Consider the following 25,277-nt stretch of genomic DNA (forward strand, 5'->3'; position numbering starts at 1 on the left):
CATAATTTGAATTTGCCTACTCAGATGCACTGGGAATCTTTCCTTGGCTCGTAGTTTGAATGCATAATGGCAGCTGCTCACAGTGAAAACAGATGTCCAAGAACATTTACAGTTTGAGTCTTTCCCCTCGTTTGTTGTTGCAGTAACTGTCATTGGGCACCTGGCCAGGAAACTGTGACTCCTAAGCAAAGGGAGGAGTTACAGATAAAGTTCACCATTGCCAGAGAGATTCTATTCCAAATGGATTTGTGTGGAGCAACAGTGATATCCAATGACAAGTTAAATTAGACACAGAGGTGTTTTCTCCCACACTGTCTCAGAAGATCCATGCTGTTGCCGGGCCTGGTTCAGGCTAAACAGTCTTCTTGAAGTTAGGTTAAAGTCGCACACAATAAAGAATTCTGTTAGGGATTTTAAGAAGAATTTTGTTATGTGACTTCAGAAACTACTTTACCCAGATAGTTTCAGTTTGCAAAAACGGCAACCAGTGACAGATGAGGTAATTCTGCTTTCAATTGTAGTCGAACCCAAACCAGTAGAGCTTGCTGTTTACAGAATTTTAAATATAGTAAGTTGCATGTTTATGTTAAGTCTGAGAGTCTTAGATCCCTATTCGTAAAGCACATTATAGTAATGATTTTATTTCTTGCAGTTAATATCTGTATTTGAATGGAATTTCAAGTTTTTTTCTTTCTGCTGTGGGATATTACAGTAAATACTGCTAAACATGTTTTAATTGACGTCTGTGTTAGGTTTTTCACTGTTCCTATGTATCTCCTGGAGATTGTTTCTCCTGTTAATGCTCAGATCTTCAACTCACAAGTGGCTTATCTGTGGGAATTTCTGGCTGATAGTTATGCTTTATGATTGGATGCTTAGTTTAGTCATAAGTTTTTGGGTGGCAATTATTTATTTTAAAGCTTGCTTTTAATTTTTACAGATATGTTCATGCTCTTGAACATAGGTAGAATTATTCTACTAGTTAATAATTTAGTAAAAAGAACACAGTAAACTGGCATTGGCAGATCTGTAGAAAGGTCTTGGGACTCATAGAAAATTTTGATTAATCTATTTGTTTTGAAATATGTGGGTCAGTGACCTAGTCTTTTTATCGATACATTATAGTTGGCACAACATCTTACACTTTGTTTAGTTTATAAACTCAGGGGAGAGTGTCATTGGTTTCAGGCAGAGAGAAAAGTGTCTGTTGACTGTCCTGAGACATGCTAGGAAGCTTTAAGGTTTCTCCTGTGCCAAAGCGAAGGCTTCTCTTTCAGTAGTTGAGTGTTTATTATCTTTGTAAACCTTGATGTATGTGTGCAGTACTGCAGTTTGTCGTGGTACTCTATGGCACAGCTGTTCCTTTGCTTATGACAGCTTTGCTTCCCCAGCAAATTAGATTTCCTTCTGTATCGCTCCTCCCTCCATGTTCACAGTTTAAGTTAGGGGAAGATGAGAATACTTGTGAGGTTTTCACATAAAGATCAAATAGAAATGAGGAGGGGATAGGAGTGATTCTCTCTTAAGTTCAGGAAGAAATTCTGTGAATTAGAGTACTTGTTTTGGATGAAAAGAGAAAGGATACTTGAAGGACATTTTTCATAAAAGGTATTCTTTTTTTTTCTTTTGGTTTTTCAAGATAGAGTTTCTCTGTGTAGCTTTGCGCCTTTCCTGGAACTCACTCTGTACCCCAGGCTGGCCTCAAACTTACAGAGATCCGCCTGCCTCTGCCTCCCGAGTGCTGGGATTAAAGGCGTGCGCCTCCACTGCCCTGCAAAGTATTACTTCTTAATTAAAATGTTTTATTAACATATTGTGTGTACATGTCGGTGCAGATGTGTGTATGTGTGGGAATGCTGGCCACTGCAGGCACTTGGAGATTCCTCATGTTAAGAACATTTAACTTTTGTAGCTCTGACTCCCCTCAAAAGACAATTTCCGTGATCTGTGTCACAAAAATGAGACATGTGTTGATTGAGTAGGTAATGTAATTAGTTAAGCCAAAGAGGAATGAGAGATACGACTTGATGAATATTTAGCAATGATTATTTTGGCAAAAACAGATTTTCATATTCCTGAAGTATGTTATTCCCAGAAGTTAACAAGGATGCGCTGCTCTTGCTGTCTTTTGAGCTACAATTGATTTCCATGACAGTGCATGTGCAGTCTCTTTTCTGACCACAAAAGGAACTTCGCTTGACATGTTTCTGCCTTTCTGCATTAGCAGTCTCCCCTGCTGCTTCAGCTGATTCTAAAACCAACTAACATCTTCTTCCATCAAAATTGAAACCACTTTTTAAAATTTCCATGGTTCTCTACCTCTTTCTTAGAATGTAGAATGTGAAAAAAGTCTTCCTAGGTTCACTCCTGCCTGTATCTTGGGATATTTTAGGCATGTCAGCTGTTAAGGCTCTGAGCAAAGGTTTACACAGTTGGCCCTTTGCCAGACTTGAGCCTGTCTGAAAAGCCCCAGCATTAGTAGCAGCTTTGAGTTTTTAGAGATACAGCATTGTTTTGTGTCTTTCACCTCTGTTGGTTTCAGAAGGATTTATGTAGCTGGGGATTGTTAGTAATGAAGTAGATTTTGTAGCATGAAAAGGCAAGGCAGAACCTGGGAGGATCACTGTGGCGCCTGTACGGTTGTTTGTGTTGTTTTACGTTTGCAGCTCTGTGATAGACTGCGTGATGTGCAAGCCCTGTGTTGGCTTTTCTAGCTCTTCAAAATAATAAAAGAACTAACTCTTAACTAACAAAAAGGAGGTTCGGGTAGGTGTCATTTCTCCTCTGGTTCTTTTTTCTTTCAGCTGTCCATATTCTTTTTCTTCCATTACCATACTTAAGTCAAAATGAAATAAAAAAATGATTTTTTTCAAAAGCTAGGTGTTTTTTTTCTCTTTTTTTTTTTCAAAGACAGAGTTTGTTTGTGTAGCCTTGGCTGACCTGGAACTGTGTAGATCAGTCTGGCCTCAAACTCACAGAGATCTGCCTGCCTCTTCTGGGTTTAAGAGCATTGCCAACACTCCTGCCCCAACCCCCAAAGGTACTTTTCTTAGGGAAAGTATAAGTTTTTTATGTAACACTTCTTTGATTTATGAAACTAACCTGTATGTGGTAGCAGTTATGTCCATGAGATGCAAATGATTTTCATGTTTTTCAGGAAAATACAGTTTTGTATTTAAGTCTTCAATTGAATTATTTTAAGCAAGTCTTTGAAAACTTGTCCTTCTTTAAAGCTGTCCATTTTACTATAATTTGTAACATAAAGTATATAAGTTTGTGAAGAACTCTTTGAAAATGTGTGTGTGTGTGTGCGCGCGCATGCATGCATGCGTGCGTTTGAGTGTTTGAAACATAGTCACATGTAGTCTAGGCTGGCCTTGAAGTCATTATGTAGCTGAGAGTGACCTTGAACTTTCACTTATTCTGCTTCCACCTGGGATTACAGGTGTGTGCTGCCGTGCCTGGTTTTATGTAGTGCTGGGGATTGAACCCAGGTTGTTATGCTTGGAGGATTTTTGTTTTGTTTTAATTTTAGACAGGGTTACACCATATATCTCAGACTGACTTGAAATTGAGATTGGCCTGCCTCAGACTTCTAAATGCTCCTTCACACATGGCTTACTTCCTTTTTATTTGTTTATTTACTTGGGCTTTTGTTTTCTTTTGAGACAGGATCTATATGTAGCTCAGGCTGGCCTGGAATATGTGATTGCCTTAGACTCTCCCCTGCTGGGGTTACAGGAATGCATCAATATATCCAGCTATTTATTTTTGTTATGTTTTCCAGTCTGGGCTCCAATGCTACTCCAAGACCTTTTGATTACTTCAGCACTGGGCCTGCCTTACCACTGGGCCTGCCTTAGTGCTGGACCTGCTTTACCACTGGGCCAAGCTATTAGAAATCTTCTCCTACCCCTTTTATCTAAATGGAAACAGATAAATAGCAGAAAAGAAAACCCAGTTGAAAAATAGGCAAAGAACCTGAATAGACTTTTCTCTCAGGAAGATATATAAATTGCCAACAGATACATGAAAAGGTATTCAGAATCACAGATCATCTAATCATCAAGAAGGTTCAAATTAATTAGACATACAAGGGTGTTGCACAAATTGTTATATCCACAGTGGAAAACAGCACTAAGTTTCCCAAAGAAATTAAAGTAATCCAAGTACCTAATGAACCAGTGGTACCTTAAAGAAAATGAGATCACCTACCTTGTAAAGATGCCCTCCAGTGTTCATTGCATCATTATTCAAATAATCAAGATAGAGAAACAACCACAGTATTCATCCATTGATGCAGGGTGAATACGAACTCTATACACACATATTATTTAGCTTTGAAAAGGAGATTCTACTGTTTGCAACTACCTAGATGAACTTAAATGACATTGTACTGAGTGAATACACCAACTACAGGTAGAAATACTGCATAATTATCACTTATGTGAAATTTAAGAAAAAACTCTGTAAGTAGATGATATAGAGAGTAAACTTGTGGTTGGGAGTGGGATCTATAACTCCAGTTACCCAGGAGGCGTTTGTCTAAGATCTGTAAGTGCACTGTGAGCACGGGAAATGGTCTGGTGTACTGGAGGGGCAAAGGAGAGAGGAGAGAACTAATCATAGGGTAGGTTTAAGTTGCCAGACTCCAGTAGTCACTGTGTGTATGTAACATCAAGTCACATGTTAAAGCCCTTAAATACATACAATAATGTCAAGTCAGTGGGAAAATAAGTGAGCCAGTTCAGAAATATAACTTCATTGAACTTCATTGTTAATCAAGATGCAATTCTCTTATTCTCTTTTGCATAGGGTGTTTGTGAACCGAAGTTTAGCCATGGAAAAAATAAAGTGTTTTGGTTTTGATATGGATTATACCCTTGCTGGTGAGTACTAATTTTTGATTTTTTAAGAATTGCTGGTTTTGGTACAACATAGTGGGTCCATGGGCAATTGAGTAGTCACTTGTTCATGTGATCATTTATTTGTCGGATTGTCTTTCCATTGAGATATGTGAACACTGAAGTTACCCAGTATTCTTGAAAGTTGGTTCCTGAGCTTGTGCAGATAGTTAGAAAAACTCCTAACATTACTTTAAAACTCTTGTAAAAAAAAAAAAAAAACTTATTAGTAAAATTATAGGTTAATGAACACATTAATGTGTGTATCTGGGCATTTTTGACTCTTATTCTTTTAAGCTGTTCTTCAAAAGTAGAAAAAATTTTTGAGACAAGTATTACACTATACTCCAAGCTGGCCTGAAACTCATGCAGGCTGGCCTGGAGCTTGCATGGATCTTTTGCATCAGCTTCCAAGTGCTGGGATTATAGGCTTGTGTCAGTGCCCAGCTTAAAGATAAATTTTTGGGTTCTTCACTCTGCCATAAAGTTAATTATTAAAGTTTTAAATATTTTATTATTATGGATCAGGGTGGGGGTTGTAAGTGCTTGGATTGCAAGCATGCATCACCACACCCAGCAACAGTCTTTAAAAACTCCATCATTTCCATGTGGGTTTGATTGTGGTGCTAGTAATCAAACCCGGGCCTTGGCCATTACAGGCAACGCTTCAGTACTCCAGCTTCATAGCGTTGCACTCTTTTTTAAGAGAAGATTTGTCTTATTTTAGTTACAAGAACGTATATGTGTGTGGGGTGGGGTGCACATGGAAGCAGGTGACTACCAAGGCCAGAAGAGGGCATCGCATCCCCTAGGCCTGGAGTTACTGTGGTTGTGAGCCTCCTTCCTGCCTTGGGTGGTGGGAACTGAATTCAGGTCCTTTGAAAGAGCAGTGCACACTCTTACCCATTTGGCCTTTTCTCTAGCCCATTAATAGTTTATTCTTAGATAGGATGTGTGTTCATTTCCCATCAAAATGGTTGCATGAGCCTTGCTCAGTGTTACAATCTCCTTAAAGACTAACATGTGTCCTTTCTTCCCTTCTGTCTCTGAGATATAATTGAAATAATCAATGTGTCAGTCTATAGTTACATTTCCTCAGAATTTAAAATATTGACAGCTTGTCAGGATATCCTTTAGCTTAAGAAGTGAGCCAGGCAGTGGTGGCATACAGAGCAAGACAGGCACTAAAACTACACAAAGAAACCCTGTCTCAAAAAAACCAAAAGAAAAAGAAAAGAAAAGAAAAAAAGAAGTGGTAGGTTTGAGAGATCAGGTTGAGCACCTGTATGTGCCCAACACATACAGGTGTAGTTATGATACTCAGAAAAAAAAAATCTTCCAAATTTTCTTTTAAAAAGTTGTCTTTAGCTAGATGTGGCAGTGTGTTCTTGGAGCCTCAGCACTAGGAAGCCAAGGCTGAAGGATTTATTGAATCCAGAAGTTTGAGACCATCGTGGGCAGGGGCAGTCCTGTGAGACCCCTCTTAAAAAAAAAAGTTAAATATACAAAACTTTAAAATGTAAAAGTTGCTTTCCTGAATGATTGTCATTAAAAGTAACTGAGTAACTTTTGACACTGTTAATACACATAAAAGCAAAACAAAAATGCACATATTTGAAGTTAGAAGACTTCATTTTAGATGAACATTTCATTACAAAAATGTTCCGTGAAATACAGTGATAAAGTAAAAGAGGTGTGTGTTTGGTGTCTGTGTTTGTCTTTAAGGTCTGAGGGTTTGGGTAAACATTTTAGTGTGTGTATGTGTGTATAACAGGGTGGGTCTTGCTGGCTGGCCTGGCTGGTCTTGAATTTATCTTTCCTCAGCCTTCTCAGGACTGGCCTACTTGGTGTGAATCTATTCTTTACGAATCATTTTGTTTGTATGGTTCTGATACCTGGTAAATTCCCTCACAGCATTAAAAATGTTGTTTATGTGTATGGGTGTTTTTGTCTGCATGTATGTCTGTACTACATGTGTGCCTAGTGTGCAGGGAGGCCAGAAGAGGGTATCGGAGTCCCTGGAACAAGAGTGCTCTTAACCTCCGTTAACCTCTGAGTCACCCTAGTATATACCCCTCCCCAGAGCATTTTATAATATAGTTGCAGGGCTTGTTTGTCAGCTTGCTTTTAAGACAGGGTCTTCCTGTGTACACTGAGAAGTCATTAGCCTGCAGCTTTGTGTGCAGTTGGAGCTGGACTTGGACTTGTTGCAAACCCCCTGCCTCTGCCTCCTGAGTACTGGGATTACAAGTGCTCCTACACCCATCTTAGTTGTAGCTGTGGATAATCTATCTATTTATTGGCTTGTAAGTGTCTCAAGGGCAAGGGCTTTCCTTTTCTATATTTTATATTTAGTATAAAATATGTTATATGGTACCTGCTAAATAAATACTAACTTCAAATGCATGTGTTCTAGTCTGTTCTCTAGTCCAGTGATTGTTTCTTAACTTGTGGGTCATGACCCCATTGGGGGCTGCACATCAGATATTAACATTACAGTTCATAACAGTAGCAAAATTACAGTTATGAAGTAGCAATGAAATAGTTTTATGGTTGGGGGTCATCATAACAGGAGGAACTGTGTTAAAGGGTTGCAACGTTAGGAAGGTTGAGAACCACTGATCTAGTCTGTTTGAACCCTCACATTTTGTTCTTTTTTTTAGAATTTTCCTGATAAGACAAATCCTTTATGTTACTATATGAATTGTTAAAACAAATCAAAGCACACTGACATAACAAACCCTCCACTAAAGGAACCACTGTGTGGATGGCTCAGGTCAGTACAGTGCTCTCAGTGCAAGCCTAAGGACCCGAGTTTGCGCCCCGGAGTGCTAGGGGACGTCTCTCTGCATGCTGGGAATATGTGTTACCCCCATTGGCTAGTAAATAAAGCTACATTGGCCTATGGCAGGGCAGGGTGGAGCCAGGCAGGACAATCCAAGAGAGATCATGAAAGGAGACAGGAGAGTAAGGGGAGACATCAGCCTGCCGCTCAAGGAGCAAAAAGATGCCAGCATCGGTAACACTATGGCCGTGGCCACATGGCAACAGATTAATAGAAATGGGTTGAGTTAAGTTATAAGAGCTAGCTAACAAGAAGCCTGACCCATAGGCCATATAGTTTGTAAGTAATATAAGCCTCTGTGTGTTTACTTGGGACCAAGCGGCTGTGGAATGCAGGTGCTGTTGTTTCCACAGAAGATGAGACCCTGCATCAGCCTCCTAAGTGTTGGGATTATAAGATTGTGCCACCACACCTGGTTGGCAACTGACTTTTAAAACTCATAGATGGAATTTAAACCTAGATCAGTTTCCACTTTTCATGTAGTCTAAGATTTCAAGACAATGAAAATTGTCCAGTAATCTCTAGATATCAATAAGAGACGCAAAACAAAACAGAAACCTGAACAGCAAACAACAAACCATCAATCTCCTGTTTTCTGGGTTTTGATTTGGGGCTCCCAAATGAAAATCTTGCTTGGAACAAAAATACTCTTTCCCCACCTTTGAATTATAGTCTTTTCCTTAGAATGTAGCTAGTGTTGGTTTGTCTTTTCCTTTCCTTGTCTCTGTGTGTGTGTGTGTGTGTGTGTGTGTGTGTGTGTGTGTGTGTGTGAGAGAGAGAGAGAGAGAGAGAGAGAGAGAGAGAGAGAGAGAGAGAGAACGAACACCCAGGGATGTGTTCATGTTAGGTAAGCATTCTATTACTTAGCTGCAGTCCTAGCACATTTTTTAAAGTGATTTTTTTTTTTTTTTTTTTTTTGGTTTTTTGGAGACAGGGTTTCTCTGTGTAGCTTTGCGCCTTTCCTGGAGCTCACTTGGTAACCCAGGCTGGCCTCGAACTCACAAAGATCCGCCTGCCTCTGCCTCCCAAGTGCTGGGATTAAAGGCGTGCGCCACCACGCCCGGCTTAAAGTGATTTTAATTGAAATAGAATTACGTAACTTTCCCCCCTCCAGTTCCTCCCAGCTACCTCAACCCTCCCCCACTCCCCATGTATCACCCTCATTTTCAAGTTGATTGCCTCTTTTTTCTTTATTATCATTAAATACAGTATATACATGTGTGTGTCTGTGTCTTTGTGTGCACAGATACATAAATACAACCTGCTAAGCCTGTTTGTGTTGTCTGTGTGTGCACAGATACATAAATACAACCTGCTAGGTCTGTCTCTGTTGTTGAGTGTATGGTTTTAGGGCTGATGACTGCATTGGACACCTGAGGCTAATTCTCCTTCTCTTAGCAGTCATTAGTTGCCTGTAGTTCTTTGTCTAGGGTAGACCCCACAGAAATTCCCACTTCCGTGTTAAGATATTCACTGATACTGCCGTTGTTCCAGGTTTGTTTATGCAGCCATTTCTAGAAGAGACTGACTGTAGACTTCCTGGTCTTCTGGCTCTTAAAAGCCTTCTGCTCCCTCTTCCTCCATGTTTGATGAGATACAGATACAGGAGCTGTGATGTAGATGTATTCTTTGGGGCTGGACTCCCCATGATCCCTTGATCTCTGCATTGTCTAGTTGGGGTTTTCCTGTGATGGTCTCCATTTGATGTAAGGAGAAGTGTCTTTGATGAGGGGTCGTAGCTACACTTAGCTCTTGGTATAAGGCTCACCTTTAGACTATAGTAAGGAATTTATGCTGGTCTAGCAAAGTGGTGGGTTTAGATCCTTTTCTAATGTTTATGACTTCACCAGCCCTGGGAAGATGGCTTGTGATTTTCCTCCTGTTGAATGGGCCTTACATCCATTTAGACAGCAGTTGGTTGCCTCTCCTACGTGAGTGACACTTGCTACACTTGTGCAGATACCTAGTCATGCTGGCAATTGTCGTAGTTCACAGGTGTGGCAGCTGGGTAGGACTGTTCAGTTGCTTCCCTCCTTTGGTAGCTTGTGTAGTGTTTTTTTGGTACCATGGACAACAGTGGTTTTCAGATCAGATCCAGCTTGAATTTGAGTCTTGTGTTTTACATGTTCAATGTCTTCTGCAATAGGGCCCACCCTCAACCCGAGAGGCAAGCAAGGCATTAATAATCTCTATTGCTTTGAGAATCATTTGGACTACCCCGACCAACCATTTAAAAGGAGGTTTCTCCTAATTATTATGGGGGCTTTGTTAGTCTGTGGGTCTTGTGGGGAGCAGTCAGCCCAAACAGTTTAACTTCCTTTAAGATACACACATTTATTAATTCTTTGGGAGTTTAATATACTGTATTTTGATCATACCCACCCATAACTTCTCTTAACTCTTCTAGCTTTATCTCCAACATTCACCTCTCCACTTCTTTAAAAATAAAAAACAACAACCCAGTGAGTCCAGTCTGTGCTGCCACATAGTTGTAAGTGTGAAGCCATCTACTAGAGTGTGGTTGGCTGTCAAGGGCCACACTATTAAAGAAAACTGACTCCCCTATCCAGAAGCCATTAACTGTCTGTCAGTAGCTTCACAGGTTGGGGGCTAGTGAGCCCACCTTCTACATGCTGGAATGTTGACTACTTAGCTCAACTTCTACTTAGAAATAGTCTTAAATGAAGTGTCTCACTATCTACCTTATTTCAAGTATTTTAAGAACTAACATAAAATTGTACATTTTCTCAATTAAAAAAAAATCTCAGGGAGAGACTAGTGTCTTAGTCATTGTTTTATTACTGTGAAGAGACATCGTGACCAAGGCAAGTTTTATGAAAGAAAGTATTTAATTAAGGGCTTGCTTACAGTTCCAGAGGTTTGGTCCGTTATCATCATGGTGTGGAGCGTGGCAGCCTACAGCAGACAGCGGAACAGTAGCTGAGAGCTACATCTTGATCCATAGACAGAGAGAGAGAAGAGGGAGGGAGGGAGGGGGAGAGAAAGCCAGTGAGCACCTGGACCTGGCACAGGCTTTTGAAACTTCAAAGTCCACCCCCAGTGACACACTTCTTCCAGTAAGGCCACACCTATTCCAACAAGGCCACACCCCTAGTCCTTTTAATCCTTTCAAATAGTGCTGCTCCCTAGAGACTAAGCATTCAAATATATGAGCCTGTGGGGGCCTTTCTTATTCAAACCACCACAAGTAGAAAATATATTTGAGCTACTGCCCTTGTCTGTTTATAAGCCCGTATCATTAAGTTGCTATGGATGAAATCCAATTATCTCAAACCTAAGTACTGTAAAGTACTTCCCTAAGCACGGAGAGAAGCATCAAAATAAAGCCATTAAAGAGTACCAAGGAAGGAATTAAGAAAAGCCAGCCCCTGATAATCCTGCTGCTAGCAGAAGCATCTCAGGACTGTTGATCTTTAGCCTCTAATAAATACATAGTAGATACACTCTGATTTCATTTCATTGTTACTGGAATGGACTCAACTTTCTTGACATTTAAATGAACATTTTTTTTCATGGCTTGTTTACTTGAACTGGAGTCCAGAGCACTCCTCATGTTTCTGTCAGCAATTGTATATCCTCACCAAACTCACTGGCCGTAGAGGCATTGAAAGCGACGAGAAAAACAATCAAAAGGAGAACTATGCAGTATTGGCATGCTGCCCCACAGACATCGCAAGTCGCAGTACTTTTCTCCTCTTTCTGGTGTTAATACATAAATCTTAGCATGTTTAAACTTTGTTGTTGTTGTGAGGGGACAGTGATGGGGTCTCTCCCACAGCCAGCCTCAAGCTCCTCATGTGGCCAAGGACGGATGACCTTGAGCTTCTGGTCCCCTGCCTCCGCCCGTGTTGAGACAGCAGCCTCCTCTGTCACTCAGAATGTTGTGCCCACAGCCTCATGGAGGGGTCAGGGTCAGATGAAAATGATTGCTAAGGCATTGCAGTGACCGCACCGAGGTTCTTTTATTTCTAAAACTTACAGCATACTTTGTGGTTTCTGAAGAGTGGACTTAACTTCCATCTGTATTTCCAGCTTAAGTACCTGAGTTTTATTTACTTAAGACTCTTTGAAGGAGAGAATAAAAACATTTCAAAAAAATAGGATAACTTGATGGAACCAGTACTTTTTAAATTTTTTATTCACTTCTCCTTTGTACCTGAGAGTTTTAAACATGATCTTGGATACATAGGTCTATAATATAGGGATACAAATCATTTACTGACAATAAGTAATGAAAATGATTTTAAAACACTAATTTGTATACATTTATTAAAGACAAAGGTAAATTTGTATTGCTAGTAAGAGAGATGTGGCTGGATATTCATTCATTCATTCATTTGAGGTCTCACACTGTAGCCCTTGCTGGCCTGGAACCTCTTATGTAGACCAGGCTAGCCTTGAAACTCAGGGTGTTGTGGTTAAAGGCATATACCCTATCTTGCCTTGGCTGAATATTTAACACTGTAATATGTAGAGCATATTCAGTGTTTTTCATATTGATGGATATTTTGATTTTATATTCATCAATGCTGAGAACACTGCTTCACACAAATACATAGTACAAAGTGGCAGAAGTATGTTTAGGACAGTTTCAGAAATTGTTGGAAAGTCTGTCCTAATCTCAAGTCAAAATAACATTTTAAAATCAAGTCAGCAATAGAATTTTAAAATAAAAATTCTAACTAAATCCACCTAACATTCGATATGTACATGCTGAGAAATTATGGTAGGAACATATTAAAAGTTTTTATTTCTGTAGTTAAAATTTCTAAGAGAACAGAAAACTGTGTGTGTACAGTAAAAACCCTGACTTAGAGCACATACAGTCTCATATCAGTGTGCTGTGTGGCGAGACAGCATGCACATGGAAAGTGCACATGCCATGTGTCTAGAACGGGTCTGCGGTGAAGGCTTCTCACGCAGTATGGTGGCCACTGCCGAATACACCTTAGGTGCTGCATCACAGTTGACTCTCTATTGACGGTTGGCCATTGTGAATTCAGAAGCCTTTTAGCGTTGCTAAGGTTTTCTAGCCTCACATCCAGTTATACAACTGCAGATGGGTCAAAAGCCATGCTTAGAAGCTGTCACCTAAAATAGAGGCTAGCACATTATACTGCACGGACCTGCTTCAGCTGGCAGACCACAGGCTGGCTCAAAGAATGTGTGTTTAATGTTTGTTTAATTGGTTATATTTTAAAACTGAAAGATGAGAGATAAAAAGCTAAGCTGGCAGTAGCTGCTTTTCGTTCTCTCAAACAAGTCGGCTCTAGTTGAATAGCTACTTCTTCATCCAGGCAAGACATGCCCCGCCCTAATCCCTTCACAGGCTCATGTTCATTCTCTTCCTGACGGTGACATAGGTGTTGGAAGATGCTAGCAGAGTCTGAATGTCAGGGCTGTTGTCAGGTAAGCTATGTCAGCATCAGGGACCTTCGTTAGCCTGGCTGAAGGATACGTAGTTTTCAAGGGACAGCTTCCTAGGCTGAGTTAATTGGCTTCTTTTTGGCCCTGTTTCTACTTTTAAAAACATGTTATCTTCTGAAACTTAAAAACACCTGTTTGTGTATCCTTGTAGTATAGCATGAGCTGTGAGTGCCTTCAGACTAAAGGCTATTTGTTTTTGGAAAAAAATGCATTGATTTTAAAAATATCAATTAAAGTCGGGCGTTGGTGGCGCACGCCTTTAATCCCAGCACTCGAGAGGCAGAGCCAGGCGGATCTCTGTGAGTTCGAGGCCAGCCTGGGCTACCAAGTGAGCTCCAGGAAAGGCGCAAAGCTACACAGAGAAACTCTGTCTCGAAAAACAAAAAAACAAACAAACAAACAAAAAAATCAATTAAAAACAGTACTGAAGATACAAGGTCCCAAGAATGTGCAGATACTCTGAGGGGGAAAAAAAACAACTTAAGTTATTCTTTTTTTTTTTCTTTTAAAATAAGCGTTCTTTTAATATTCCTATTTGTATGTTTGCTTGCTTGCGTGCCTTAATGTTTGTTAAAGTTTTATTAGTATCCCTACCTGGCCGGTGCTCACTCTGTAGACTTGGCTGGCTTTGAACTTGAGACAGTCTTGCTTCAGCTTCTCACGTACTAGCAGTACATGCATGCGACATCATGTCTGGCTTAAGACTTTTTAAAAATGTATGCATGTGCCTGTGTGAATGTAAGCTTCTTACATGTGGGTAACCGAGGAGAAGGGGAAGAGGTGTTGGAAGTCCTGGAGCTAGAGTTACAGGTGATGTGGGTACCAGGACTTCAACTTAGGATTCTCTGGAAGAGCAAGAAGTGCTTTTAATTGCTTGACCATTTCTCCTGCTCCCTGGCTTGGTACTTTTAAACAAATAAGTCTCTTAATTACCATTTAATTTTGATTTTCAAGAACAGAAATATTGGCAGTATTTTAAAGCCCACTTATTTACTTTACTTACTTACATATTTAGTAGCTTGGAGGTTTAAAAATATTACTAAATGTGTTCCATGGTATATAGCTTCTTTATTTTTTATATGCAAATTGAAATTGAAGTAGTTTAAAGAAATTTCCAAATTTTTAGATTATTTGTAATTTCTGGGGTTAGAGAAAAATTGTTGCCTGTGTCTGTTGCTGGGTTACAACAACTTCAACAGTTGCTTGGGTAGTTCTGATGAGTAGAAAAGGTCCTCTGAGAACTGTTTATGTGGACTAGAAAGATTTTATTAGTATTTTCTCCTTCAGAAATGCTCATCAATGTGTTTTCTAGTTATAATTACAGAGGACTAATGCCATATAACCTAATAACTAAATAGAAAGAATGTTAATGTTGATTTCACATACAGTGTAAAGGCAAATGACTCTTCTTGGGTGGTCAGGCTGCATTATTGCGTTTCATATTGTCTGGTAGAAATGGTTTCTCCTAGTTGCAATGTCTTTAGTATTTTTAGGTACTACATTCAATCATTTATGCTATTCCTATGATTACTATCTCCCTTTTACATAAAAAGCAAACAAAAACCTACAACCCAGGACTTAGAGGAGTCTGGGGACAAAGACTACCCATAAAGTGAGACATAAGGATGTACTCATGTGTACTCAACTCAGTTCTTTTGGGATGTTTGTTTAACCTTGAAATCCAGTATTATAATTCTGCTTACTGAGCAGAAAATACACATTGACAAAATGAAAAGTTTTTAAAATTTTTCTTTTATTCCAGATGTAGACATGGTTAGATTTTTAGCAGCATGCAGTTAATATGGTGCATATCCAGATGACAGAGTTAGGTGTTGAAAGGTAGAAGATTGATATAGGGAGATTCAGCATAAGTGGATACTTGAAAGCAAGATGGGGTTGCTTTGGTTTTTGTTTACTTTATGTAAAGTAGTCTTATGTGATGTAGTTCAATCTTAAGTACCATTTACCAGTCAGTTTCTATAATAGTAACTTAAAAGCTGCTAAAGAGAACGAGACTGGGCGGTGGTGGTGCACACCTTTTAATCCCAGCACTCAGAAGGCAGAGGCAGACGGACCTCTGGGAGTTCAAAGTCAGCCTGGTCTACAGAGCTAGTTCCTGGACAGCTAGGACTATTACAAAGAAACCCTGTCTCTAAAAACCAAAAGAAAACAACACCACCAAAAAGACTATTTTGGCTTAAAATTTTATTATCAGGCTTGGCTTGTGTTCCTAACTCAGGGTGCCAGAGAAAGAAATAATACACAATACTTACTCTTATTTTCAATGCTTGTGTTTTTCTTATAGCCAATTAGAGTTAATTTTAGTGATGGTTGGAGGATTCTAGATTGGAGGGCAGTGGTAACTCCTATAAATACCAATTTCCAAATGTTGTCTCTCCGTTCCAGCTCATCACAACAGTTTTAAAACCAGCTTTTGTTTTTGTTTTGTTTTGTTGTGTTGTGTTGCTTTGTTTTGTTTTTAACAGGAGAGCCAGTGTAGCTCCTTCAAGACTGGAGTGGCACACACTACCTGCATCTGCCTCATGTGAGTTCTCATATTGGCAGCAGTCCTCCGCTGGGCTAGAGCCTCCGCAGAGGTTTGCCCTTTAGTTTCTGAACTCTGTAAGCTTCTACACAGTGTGTCTCGGTGACAGCGGTAAAAGATGCATAAGCATTCCAAACTCCTGGCAGAAACTTTGCCTAGTCAAGGAGCATCGTCCACTGACGTCAGCTCCACTTTGGTTGGGTGAACAGCTCCTACTCAGCAGACCACAGCTTCATCCCCACAGCGTGCAGATACTTTTTAAGAGCTGCTTTTCCCTGCAGATTATTGAGTAAAGAATATCTTTAAATGCGCTCAGCAGCTTCAACTTTCAAAGCTTTGCCTGTTCTCTTTATAATCTTGTTACATAACCTGAGAACACTGTGTGCTGTCCTAGTGGCTGAAGGGGGGTTTGTTTGTTTGTTTGTTTTGTTTTTTCCTATTTCTTTTGAACTCTGGCCCTTAAAACAGTTTCTTTTTGTTTTCGGATTTTGGGTAAATTGGGCTAGGCCACAGAATTTCCTCAGAGAATAAGTGAGCAGTTAATGGGAGATCATCTGTACTCTGAAACCATTGGCCAGGTGTTGGAACCATGGGAAGTTGTTAAGAGTGAGGGCCACAGTTTTGTGAGAAAAGCTGAAGTTAGAGCTTTTGCAGCTATGGGAAGGCATAGATAGAACTGCACACTCTGAGGGGATAGATTGGTCTCTGCAGGTATTTGTGGCCAGTTTAAAGGGCCTGCTGGTGGATTAGGGGGGTGCATTGGGTTGTTTTTTTTTAATTAGTTTTTTAACTTTTTTTTTTTTTTTTTTTTTTTTTTTTTTTTTTTGAGACAGGGTCTCATTAAGTAGCCTCGGGTGACCTAGGGCTTACTATGTAGAGCAGGCTAGCCTTGAACTCACGGAGGTGTGCCTGCCTCTGCCTTGAGTGCTTCTTTATCTTTAGAGGAAGGTAGCACTGCATATGCTTCAGGACATTTTGCAGCCAGCCCAGAATATTTGAGTTTACTCCCAAGGGGCACTCAGAAGCACCATCTAAAGCTCTGCTCTGCACTGCAGTTGTGGTAGCTTCTTCAGCTGTGTTTGTGTTACGGGGAGCTCTTCTCAGATGATTCAGTGGCCTGGGAGTGTGCACTGCTGAAATGATGATCCAAGAAGCTTGTGAGGAGATGTCAATAGCTTGTCTGTCTTGCTGATTAATATAGAGCTCAGTGAAATAGATAGTCTTGTCAAAGAGGAACTTGACTCTGTGATGAATCCATTTCTGCCCAAGCAGCCTATCTGTTCTGGCCCAGTTGGAAGAAATTAGAAGAGTATAGCATGCTTCAGCATCCAAGCTTACATTTTGGCGGCCTGCATAATCTAGAAGTTCATAGCAATAGTTACAGACCCAACACAAAGAATTCTCGGACTCGGTACATCTGAATTCTAGCTCAGGTCAGCCAGTGAGGAGGATACATTGTAATTCTGGGAAGTGCTCCAAACTCACTTAGAGGAAGGAAGATTAGTGTTTCTAAGGTGAAATTTATAGAAAGTCTCCATAGTTAAATATTTGAGAAGTTCTGCCCTTTGAATACACCATAAATGTGGTATTTTGGTTTTTGTTGTTGTTGTTATTTTAGGGTTTAGAATTATTTTTGTGTATTTTTTTCACCCATGAGATTATGTCTCCTTAGGTATGATGGGATGCTGTACACATGATAGGTACCTCAACAATATAGCTGCCTAAACAAGACCTGAACAGTATGTTAAGGCAGAAGTGAGAAATCTCACAGGTCCTACCTTTAGACAAAGAACTACAGGCAACTAATGACTCCTGGTAGAGAATTATCCTTTCCTAGGGGTAGCCCCCTAATTGATTATCCAATACAAAGAAAGTAGTCAGCCTCGAAATCATATTCACACAAGCCATACTGAACAGACTCAGTAGGCTGCATTTATAGATTTATGTGTTTGTGTGTACATATATGCAACAACAATAGCGAAAGAGGCAGGCCGTCAATTTTAGAGGAGGTGGGGAGGAGACATGGGGGGTTTGGAGGGAGGACAGGAGGGGGGAAATTATACAATTATATTTTAATTTTAAAAATTTAATAACAAAAATTATAATGTTAAATTAATTTGACCTTCAGTTCAAATTGTCTCATGGACATAATTTTCAGTGACAAATTAATCCATCATAACTCACGGACCACAAAAAATTGTCAATTTAGGGATGAGTTTGGGAGAATGGGGGAACAATAAGGTTTAGTTTTAATCTTTAATTTGATGGCATATTCATCAAATCATCCTTCTTGAAATATTAATAATTGAAAAATATTTCACATGGGCCAGATTCTAGAAGACAAAGGTCAGCTGTACTCGAATTTTGTTTCCTTAAATAGTTTTTTAAGTAAAATTTTTATTAGAATGGCGAAGTGATTTGGGTTTTTAAGAATATTATCAAAAGGAGGTTTACATGGAATTGGGGTGCCATCATGGCTGGGGAAGACAGGTGAGAAATGCTGGGTTTTGTTGTTTTTCTTGGTGTAAATCAGTATGAGGAGGACCAGGCCTTACTGGTCACCAGCTCTTACTCTGTGATTCATGTGAACATGTAGTACTTCCTTTGCCACAGGGGACAGCATACAGATTTGGAATTATACTTTGAAGGCTTTGAGGGGCATAGTACAGGGAGGATAAAGTGGACATTACGGGAGGAAAGAGGTCTAGCTGCTTTTGAAAATAGCCAGAGTTAGTGTTAGCATTCTGTCAGTCTTCCCTCTGGGGCAGCAGGGGCGCAGGCTGCCTGCATGGCTCGCATAAGCTGCAGCTCAGCCGTCTCCTCAGGGTTTGTAGCCTCTTGTAGCACGATGATGTGGACCGAAGGATTTTGAAAGGCCAGCTTTAAAATTGTTTTTCAACTTGACCTTTGAAAATAGATGAATAGACCATTATACTGTGCCTTTTAAAGGTATGGAGGCATCTGGATGTTTCCTGCCTTTCTTGTCTTAGCTATTCAGTTCCTGCCTTTGGAGACAACCAGTATTAGTTTCTTTGATATATTTCCAGAAAATGCTCTCTAAAAGATCATTTTTGCAAGAAGGTAGATGAGTTTTGCTCTTTAAAGTGTTAGTACCTGAATGAAAAAAGAAGTTAAAGGACATGGCTGCTCCTAAGGGATTGAGGTGAAGGTTTATCATAGATACAGAGAGAGCACAGGAGGAGTCCAGAGTGAACATGAGCAGTCAGCTGGTTCAGGCCATGTGATGAGAAGGGAGAGGAAGAGAAAGGAGGCTAGGAGACCAGAAGACCAAGACCAAAAGGCAAAAAAAAAAAAAAAAGTTGGAGTAGCCAAAATGGCTGGGTTATATGGTATATAGAGAAGAGCGGCTGGGGAAGGGGCCAGCTTAGTCCCTGGGCTGGACAGTTCAGGGTAGGGGGTGGGGTATGCCAGCCAGGAGGACTCTGTAGAGGTGGGGGACTGAGGGAGACTGGCCACCAGATTCCACTTTGACATGTTGTATGGGCACCTCAGTTAGGAGTTAGATTTTAGACCTAACAGTACCAGTTTACATAGGAAAACAGATGGCAAAATCCAGTTTGAATATGGGCTAAATATAACAATACAGTAACAAGAGTTGGGACTAGTTTTTTAAGACTAAGAACTGGGTGGATATCTTTGTCTTAGCTGGAATTTAGGAATAATAGGTCTTTTATTTTATTGGTATTTATAATGCGACTTACCTGCTCCTAGAGATGAGAAAGGTTGCTAGCCTAAGTATTTCATTTGGAAAAAGCATATTTGAAGGAGTAACATTTTATTGTTGAGCTGCAGTGATAACGCTCAAGTTTTTCCATTGTGTAAAAATTGTAGACATAGTAAAAGGAAACCCCATAGCCTGAAACCCATGTTATTTGCTTGTAATAAACAGTATGTTTCTGAAGCAGGTTAGGAGAAATAAGTAACTTTTACACACACACACACACACACACACACACACACACACACACACATTATCTGCCTGCTGTGACCATAGTAACCATGTCTGATGAGTCAAAATTTAATGTCTAATTCCTGGTTCACAAACTAGATTTTCCTAATTGTCTTAGGTAGGTATGTTTTCTTATGATTTGTTTGCAATGATACTTGCCAACTGTGGTTTTGAAGGTTGCAGCAGTGTTAAGCCTAGCAGTTATTTGGACTGATAACACTTGGCAGGTAGAGCAGAGATACTGATTAGAAGACCACAGAGCAACTACCAGAAAAAGCTAAAATTAAAGTATAAAGATAAGGGGGAAAAGCTCGTTCTGAATATTGCTGCATCAGTTGTGGTTAACGCCTTCAACAAATACCTACCTCTCTTACCTAGTTTGCTATTTGTCAGTCTCATAGTTAATGTCATAGCTATGTACAATTAGGTTCCCTCCCGTCCCCGCACTAAGTTGTGGGGGTCAAAGAGTAGATACAGGAAAAATGTTTACAGCAGGCTATAACTGTTCTGACAGAACCTGTTTCTGCTAATGGTTGAATTTCTTTAATTACTGGGTATTCTTCAGAAAAGGTTTGAGGGAGAAGGAAAGAGGAGTTGGGAAAGAGTAGAGAGAGACTCATTCATTTGGCTTCTCTTCCTGGGCTGTTCTTGCTGACTAATGAACTTCCTCTTCGTGCAGTGTACAAATCTCCGGAATACGAATCCCTTGGCTTTGAGCTTACTGTGGAGAGACTAGTTTCCATTGGCTATCCCCAGGAGCTGCTCAGTTTTGCATATGATTCTACATTCCCTACCAGGTAAATTTTCAAGATATTTTTGGATTCAAAATTACTTCCTCTGTCCCAAAATTGTAAATTCCATACTTATCTGCAAACTGTCCCTACAAAAATAAGTAATTGATTTAAAAATTACCAGAACTTTCCATGCATCTACTCAGTCGTCACACTCCTATCTCTTTTGTGTTCTCTCTTCTTTCTCTGCCCCTCCTTCCTCCCTCCTCTTGCCTTCCCTTTCCCGTCCCCCTCTTTTCCTCACCCCATTCTCCTCCCTCTTCTCTCTCAACATGTTTGTATCCTAGGCTGGCCTCAGACTCACTCCTCCTGCATCAGACTCTCAGGCACTTAGTGCTCAGCTCCTTGTGCTCTTGATGCCCCACTGATGGGTAAGAAAGGGGGTTGTTATGGCTAAAGATGGCTACAGGTGTCCTGTCTGACCTCCTGACTTCTGGAGGGCAGCTGTATGTTTTGCTAATACATTTAACTTGATGGGAAAAACCTTTTGGCGCTCTGCTTTTCTGGCTTTGATAGGAAGAGTTAATATTATGAAAGACATTTGTTTGAAATACTATCACAGTTGCCCAGTGTGCAACATTCGATGCAGGGACATGCAAGCAGGTCAATGTCCAAAGAAATTCAAGGACAAAGAAAATCAAGAGATAGCAGCTGTCTTAAGAGGAAGGGTAGTTAGTTACACTTGTTTGATTGAACCCTTGCTCCTAACCCAAAACAGTTGTGATTATTACATACGCAGAATAAGTATTAGTTGCTCTGAGATCCATCTCCCTTTGACTGTCCATCTGCCTCCACAAGTGCCGGGATGGATGAACACTTGCCTATGTAGTACAACTGAGCTGTGTCTCCAGTAATGTGATGTATCTTTTTAAATACATTCATTCACTTAGCATATATGGTTATTTTTTTGGGGGGACATAACTGAAATTCTTGTGTGGTGATTGAGTGCATAAGATTGTGGCATGTCTTACCTTGCACTATCAATGTCTTCATTTCTATGTAGAGGACTTGTCTTTGACACACTCTATGGAAATCTTTTGAAAGTTGATGCCTATGGAAACCTCTTGGTTTGTGCACATGGATTTAACTTCATAAGAGGGTAAGTACAAAGAACCCTTAGCCTCTTTTTAGTATGTGTGTGTGTGTATGCATGCATGTATACACACATGTACCCCAGGCCAACCTTGGGTGTCATTCCCCCTTGGGTGTCCATCTTCCTTTATTATTAATGTGTGTGTATGTGTGAGTGTGCACACGTGTCGCAGTGTGTAAGAGGAGGTCTCAGGACAACTTTAGAAGTTAGCTCTTCCCTTCCACTGTCGGTCCTTCCAAGGGTTGAATGGAGTCGGCAGGTTTGCGCAGAAAGTTCTAACATTAGGTCCTTCTACCTTGTTTTTTGAGACAGAGTCTCAGGGTTTGGGGCAATAGGCTAGATAGCTGGTCATGGAGCCTGGGAATTGAGCAGTGTCTACCGTCCCAGAGCTGGGGTTGCAGGTGTGTGCCTCTGTACCCTTTGTTTTAGTATGTAGGATCTCAGACTTGATCTCAGGTCCTTATGCCCATATGGCACATGTGGTGATACATTGTGTGCCCCAGTTAGACTTATCTGGGGTCAGAGAACAGAATAGCCACTAGATTAGACATAGAGACCAGACAGTGGTAGCACACGCCTTTAATCCTGTGAGTCAGGGCCACACTGGGAACAGAGCCAGGCATGGTGGCACAGGCCTTTAATCCCAGCACTAGTTGATCATAAAGGTCTGGAAGTCTGTACAGACAGACAGGAAGTGATGTAACTGGGCGGAGAGAGGAAGTGAGATGCAGAACAGAAAGGCATATAGGCGTGGATATGTGAGAAGTAGCTCTCTTTGGAGACTGAGGAGTTGGTGAGGTAAGGTTGGTTGTAGCTTGTCCTATTCCTCTGATCTCTCAGTTTTAGCCCCAATATCTGGCTCTGGGTTTTTTATTAATAAGACCGTTTAGCAATTCGTCTTACAGGCACATACTTTACCAAGTTCTAGGATTTTTTTTTTTTTTAATTTATGTGCATTGGTGTTTTGCCTGCATGAGGATGTCAGATACCCTGGAACTGAAGTTACAGACAGTCGTGAGCTGCCATGTGGGTGCTAGGAATTGAACCCAGGTTCTCTGGAAGAACAGCCAGTGCTCTTAACCACTGAGCCATCTCTCCAGCCCAAGTTCTAAGATTTTTATTTTTCCTTTTTAATACAGAAGAGATATGCATATAAAAGTCGTTTGAAATTTTTTTGAACTATATAACAATTTAAATAACTGAGATTTTAATTAGCTAGTACATTTTAATCTTTGAATGACTATCTCCAGACATTTATATAATGAAAACATTTTAAAACACAGGGTTAAAAATACAAGAGACCCTAAATACAAGGTATGCCAGGCACAAGAACGCTTGCCCATGGTACTAACTACTCTGAAAGCTGAGACAGGATTCTTGAGTTCAGGAGTTCCATGCCGGGGCCTGGGTAGTATAACAAGACCCATCTCAGGAGTCAGAAAAGTGGGGAGAAAGGCTGGGTGTGGTGGTGTGTGCCTTAGATGTCAGCACTGTGAGGCACAGGCAGGCAGACATAGTGAATTCCAGGACAGCCGGGGCTCTGCAGAGAAACCCTCTCTCAAAAGAGTAAATAAGTAAATAAACAAAAAAAGGATGGGAAGATGGGGCAGTAGAGGACAGTTGGATTGTAGAACATTTATTCAGAGTGTAAGGAGGTCTGAGTTTGACCCTCAAAAGGAAGAAGAAGGTGGCGGAGTGAGAAGAGGAAGGGCACTGATCTTAAACCAAATGACATGGCTTTATAAGATTTCCATGGCTTACTCAGGTGGGAGTTTCTCCCCTGGTAAGAAAGAGTATCTACTTAGGATTTTTGTTGTTGTTGTTTTTGTTTTCTGGCTTTTTTTGGTGAAACATCCCAAGTTTTTTATTTAAAATAAACCACAGTTGCCAGATGGTAGTGCTGCACACCTTTAATCCCAGCAATCAGGAATCAGAGGCAGATGGGCCTCTGTGAGTTCGAGGCCAGCCTGGTCTATAGAATGAGTTCCAGCACAGCCAGGGCTATGTAATAGAGAGATCCTGTCTCAAAAATGAATGAATGAATGAATGAACAAACGAACAAATAAATAAATAAATAAAACAAAACACACAGTTTGGGGGCTGGAGAGATGTTCAGTGAGTAAGAGCACTTGTGCACTTGCAAAGGATCTAGGTTCAGTTTCCAGCACCCACACCATGGCTCATAGCCATTTGTAACTCCAGTTCCAAGGGATCTGATGCCCTTCTCTGGCTTCCACAGGCACCTAGCATGCACATGATGCATGTACATATGTACATGCAGGTAGAACATTCACATATATATATATTTTAAAAATTTATATTATATATATAATACAATTTGAAACTATATTAGAATCATAGCTGCAACTTGAAATGAAAACATATCCTTTCATGTAATTTTTCTGAATTACTTATTCTTAATGGTAAAGTGGTAAAGTCATCACCGTCATATTGGGATAAGTAAAAAGACAATGTTTTTGGCAAATGCTTTTTCTTGTAACTGAAATTGTGTCAGAACATCCTCTCAATCTGAAGTCATAGCTGTGTCCCACTTAGAATTGGAGCACCTGGTACAGTGCTGTTCAACAAGCGTTATTACATAACACAGGCTCAAAGATGTCTCAGCGTACTTGTGAGAATGAAGTGACGTGCACATTCACCCTGGCCTCTCTGAGCAGGTCAGGAAGGCTGTGTATGTACCTCTGTCACTTTAAAGGGTGATTTTGTATAAGGAAGCAGGATTTAGAAAGAAAATGATGACATGTAGCATCACCAAACTAAGCTCATTCATGGTCAGACACTGTCATTGTTATTCAGGGTTCTCTTGATGTCTGAAAGGGATTTCATTGCTGTGGTTGTTAGTTGAAAAGAAGGTAGAGGGAAAACAATGAATACATTTCAGTAAATTTGTTTTACAACCAAACTTACTAATTCAAGATGTCCAAGCCTAAGCTAGGGGTGGTGGTCCACATCTGTAGTCATAGCAGGAGGATTAGGGGTTCAAGCATCCTTGGCTGCATAGGCCAGTTTGGGCAACATAAGACATTATCTCACACAAATAACACGATCATCAATCTGCTATGGTCCCCCTATAAAGCTTCAAAGTAGCTCCTTTGGAAATACTTTTGATAGTATTTCTGAAATAAGTGATTTGTGAGTAGTGCAGAGTCATTCAAGCTTAGCACGCCACAGTCCTTAGAATCAAAGGAAGGGTCTCAGAGAAGAGGACAGCGTGGAGGACATGGTCCTGCCGTGCAGTGGCGATGAGGCTGGGAGAACGCGCCCGTCTGGTTGTCACTGTGTCACGACGCCACGGGCCTCAGGACTGTGACTGCTCTCTTTCCAGTCCAGAGACTTCCTTTCGTTAAGATGCAGCCTTCCCCTGGCCGGAAATGTAATGGCTGACCACATTGATCAGTCAGGTTGAGTTGTGATTGCTAGAAAGGAGCTGCACTGTGTTTGAGGCCTGAACTGGAGTGAGGGTCTGTTAGCGCTGCTTGCTTCTGCCTGCAGGCCAAAGAGGTGGCTCTCTGTTGATTCTTTATTTCACGGAGATTCTGTTTCATAAGGATGGTAAACAGGGTGACTAAACCTTGTATGATTTTATGTCCTAACTGGAGCTCATACCATTGGAAGTTAAGTAACTTAAATAGGAATTCACCCAACTTGCACTTAAGTATA

General features: G+C 40.5%; 1 protein-coding gene across 13 annotated transcripts in view; it reads left to right on the forward strand.

Moving 5' to 3' along the window:
- Positions 1-25,277, forward strand: part of Nt5c2 (5'-nucleotidase, cytosolic II) — a 132,774-nt gene that overhangs the window by 94,715 nt on the left and 12,782 nt on the right. For 7 of the 13 annotated variants that reach the window (XM_037206322.1, XM_037206310.1, XM_028874679.1 and 4 more), the window contains 4 exons: positions 4,816-4,889; positions 15,684-15,742; positions 20,392-20,509; positions 21,507-21,602. Coding sequence is in view for 3 of the 13 variants with exons in the window: in XM_028874677.2 (XP_028730510.1) it covers positions 4,816-4,889; positions 20,392-20,509; positions 21,507-21,602 (288 nt within the window). In the remaining 10 variants the exon portion in view is untranslated. Of the gene's footprint in view, positions 1-330; positions 500-4,815; positions 4,890-15,683; positions 15,743-20,391; positions 20,510-21,506; positions 21,603-25,277 lie in introns of those variants that run through there. The other 6 variants (XM_037206312.1, XM_028874677.2, XM_028874678.2 and 3 more) reach the window with 2 other exon arrangements.

This window comes from Peromyscus leucopus, chromosome 1 (assembly GCF_004664715.2).
Source record: "Peromyscus leucopus breed LL Stock chromosome 1, UCI_PerLeu_2.1, whole genome shotgun sequence".
NCBI lineage: Eukaryota > Metazoa > Chordata > Mammalia > Rodentia > Cricetidae > Peromyscus > Peromyscus leucopus.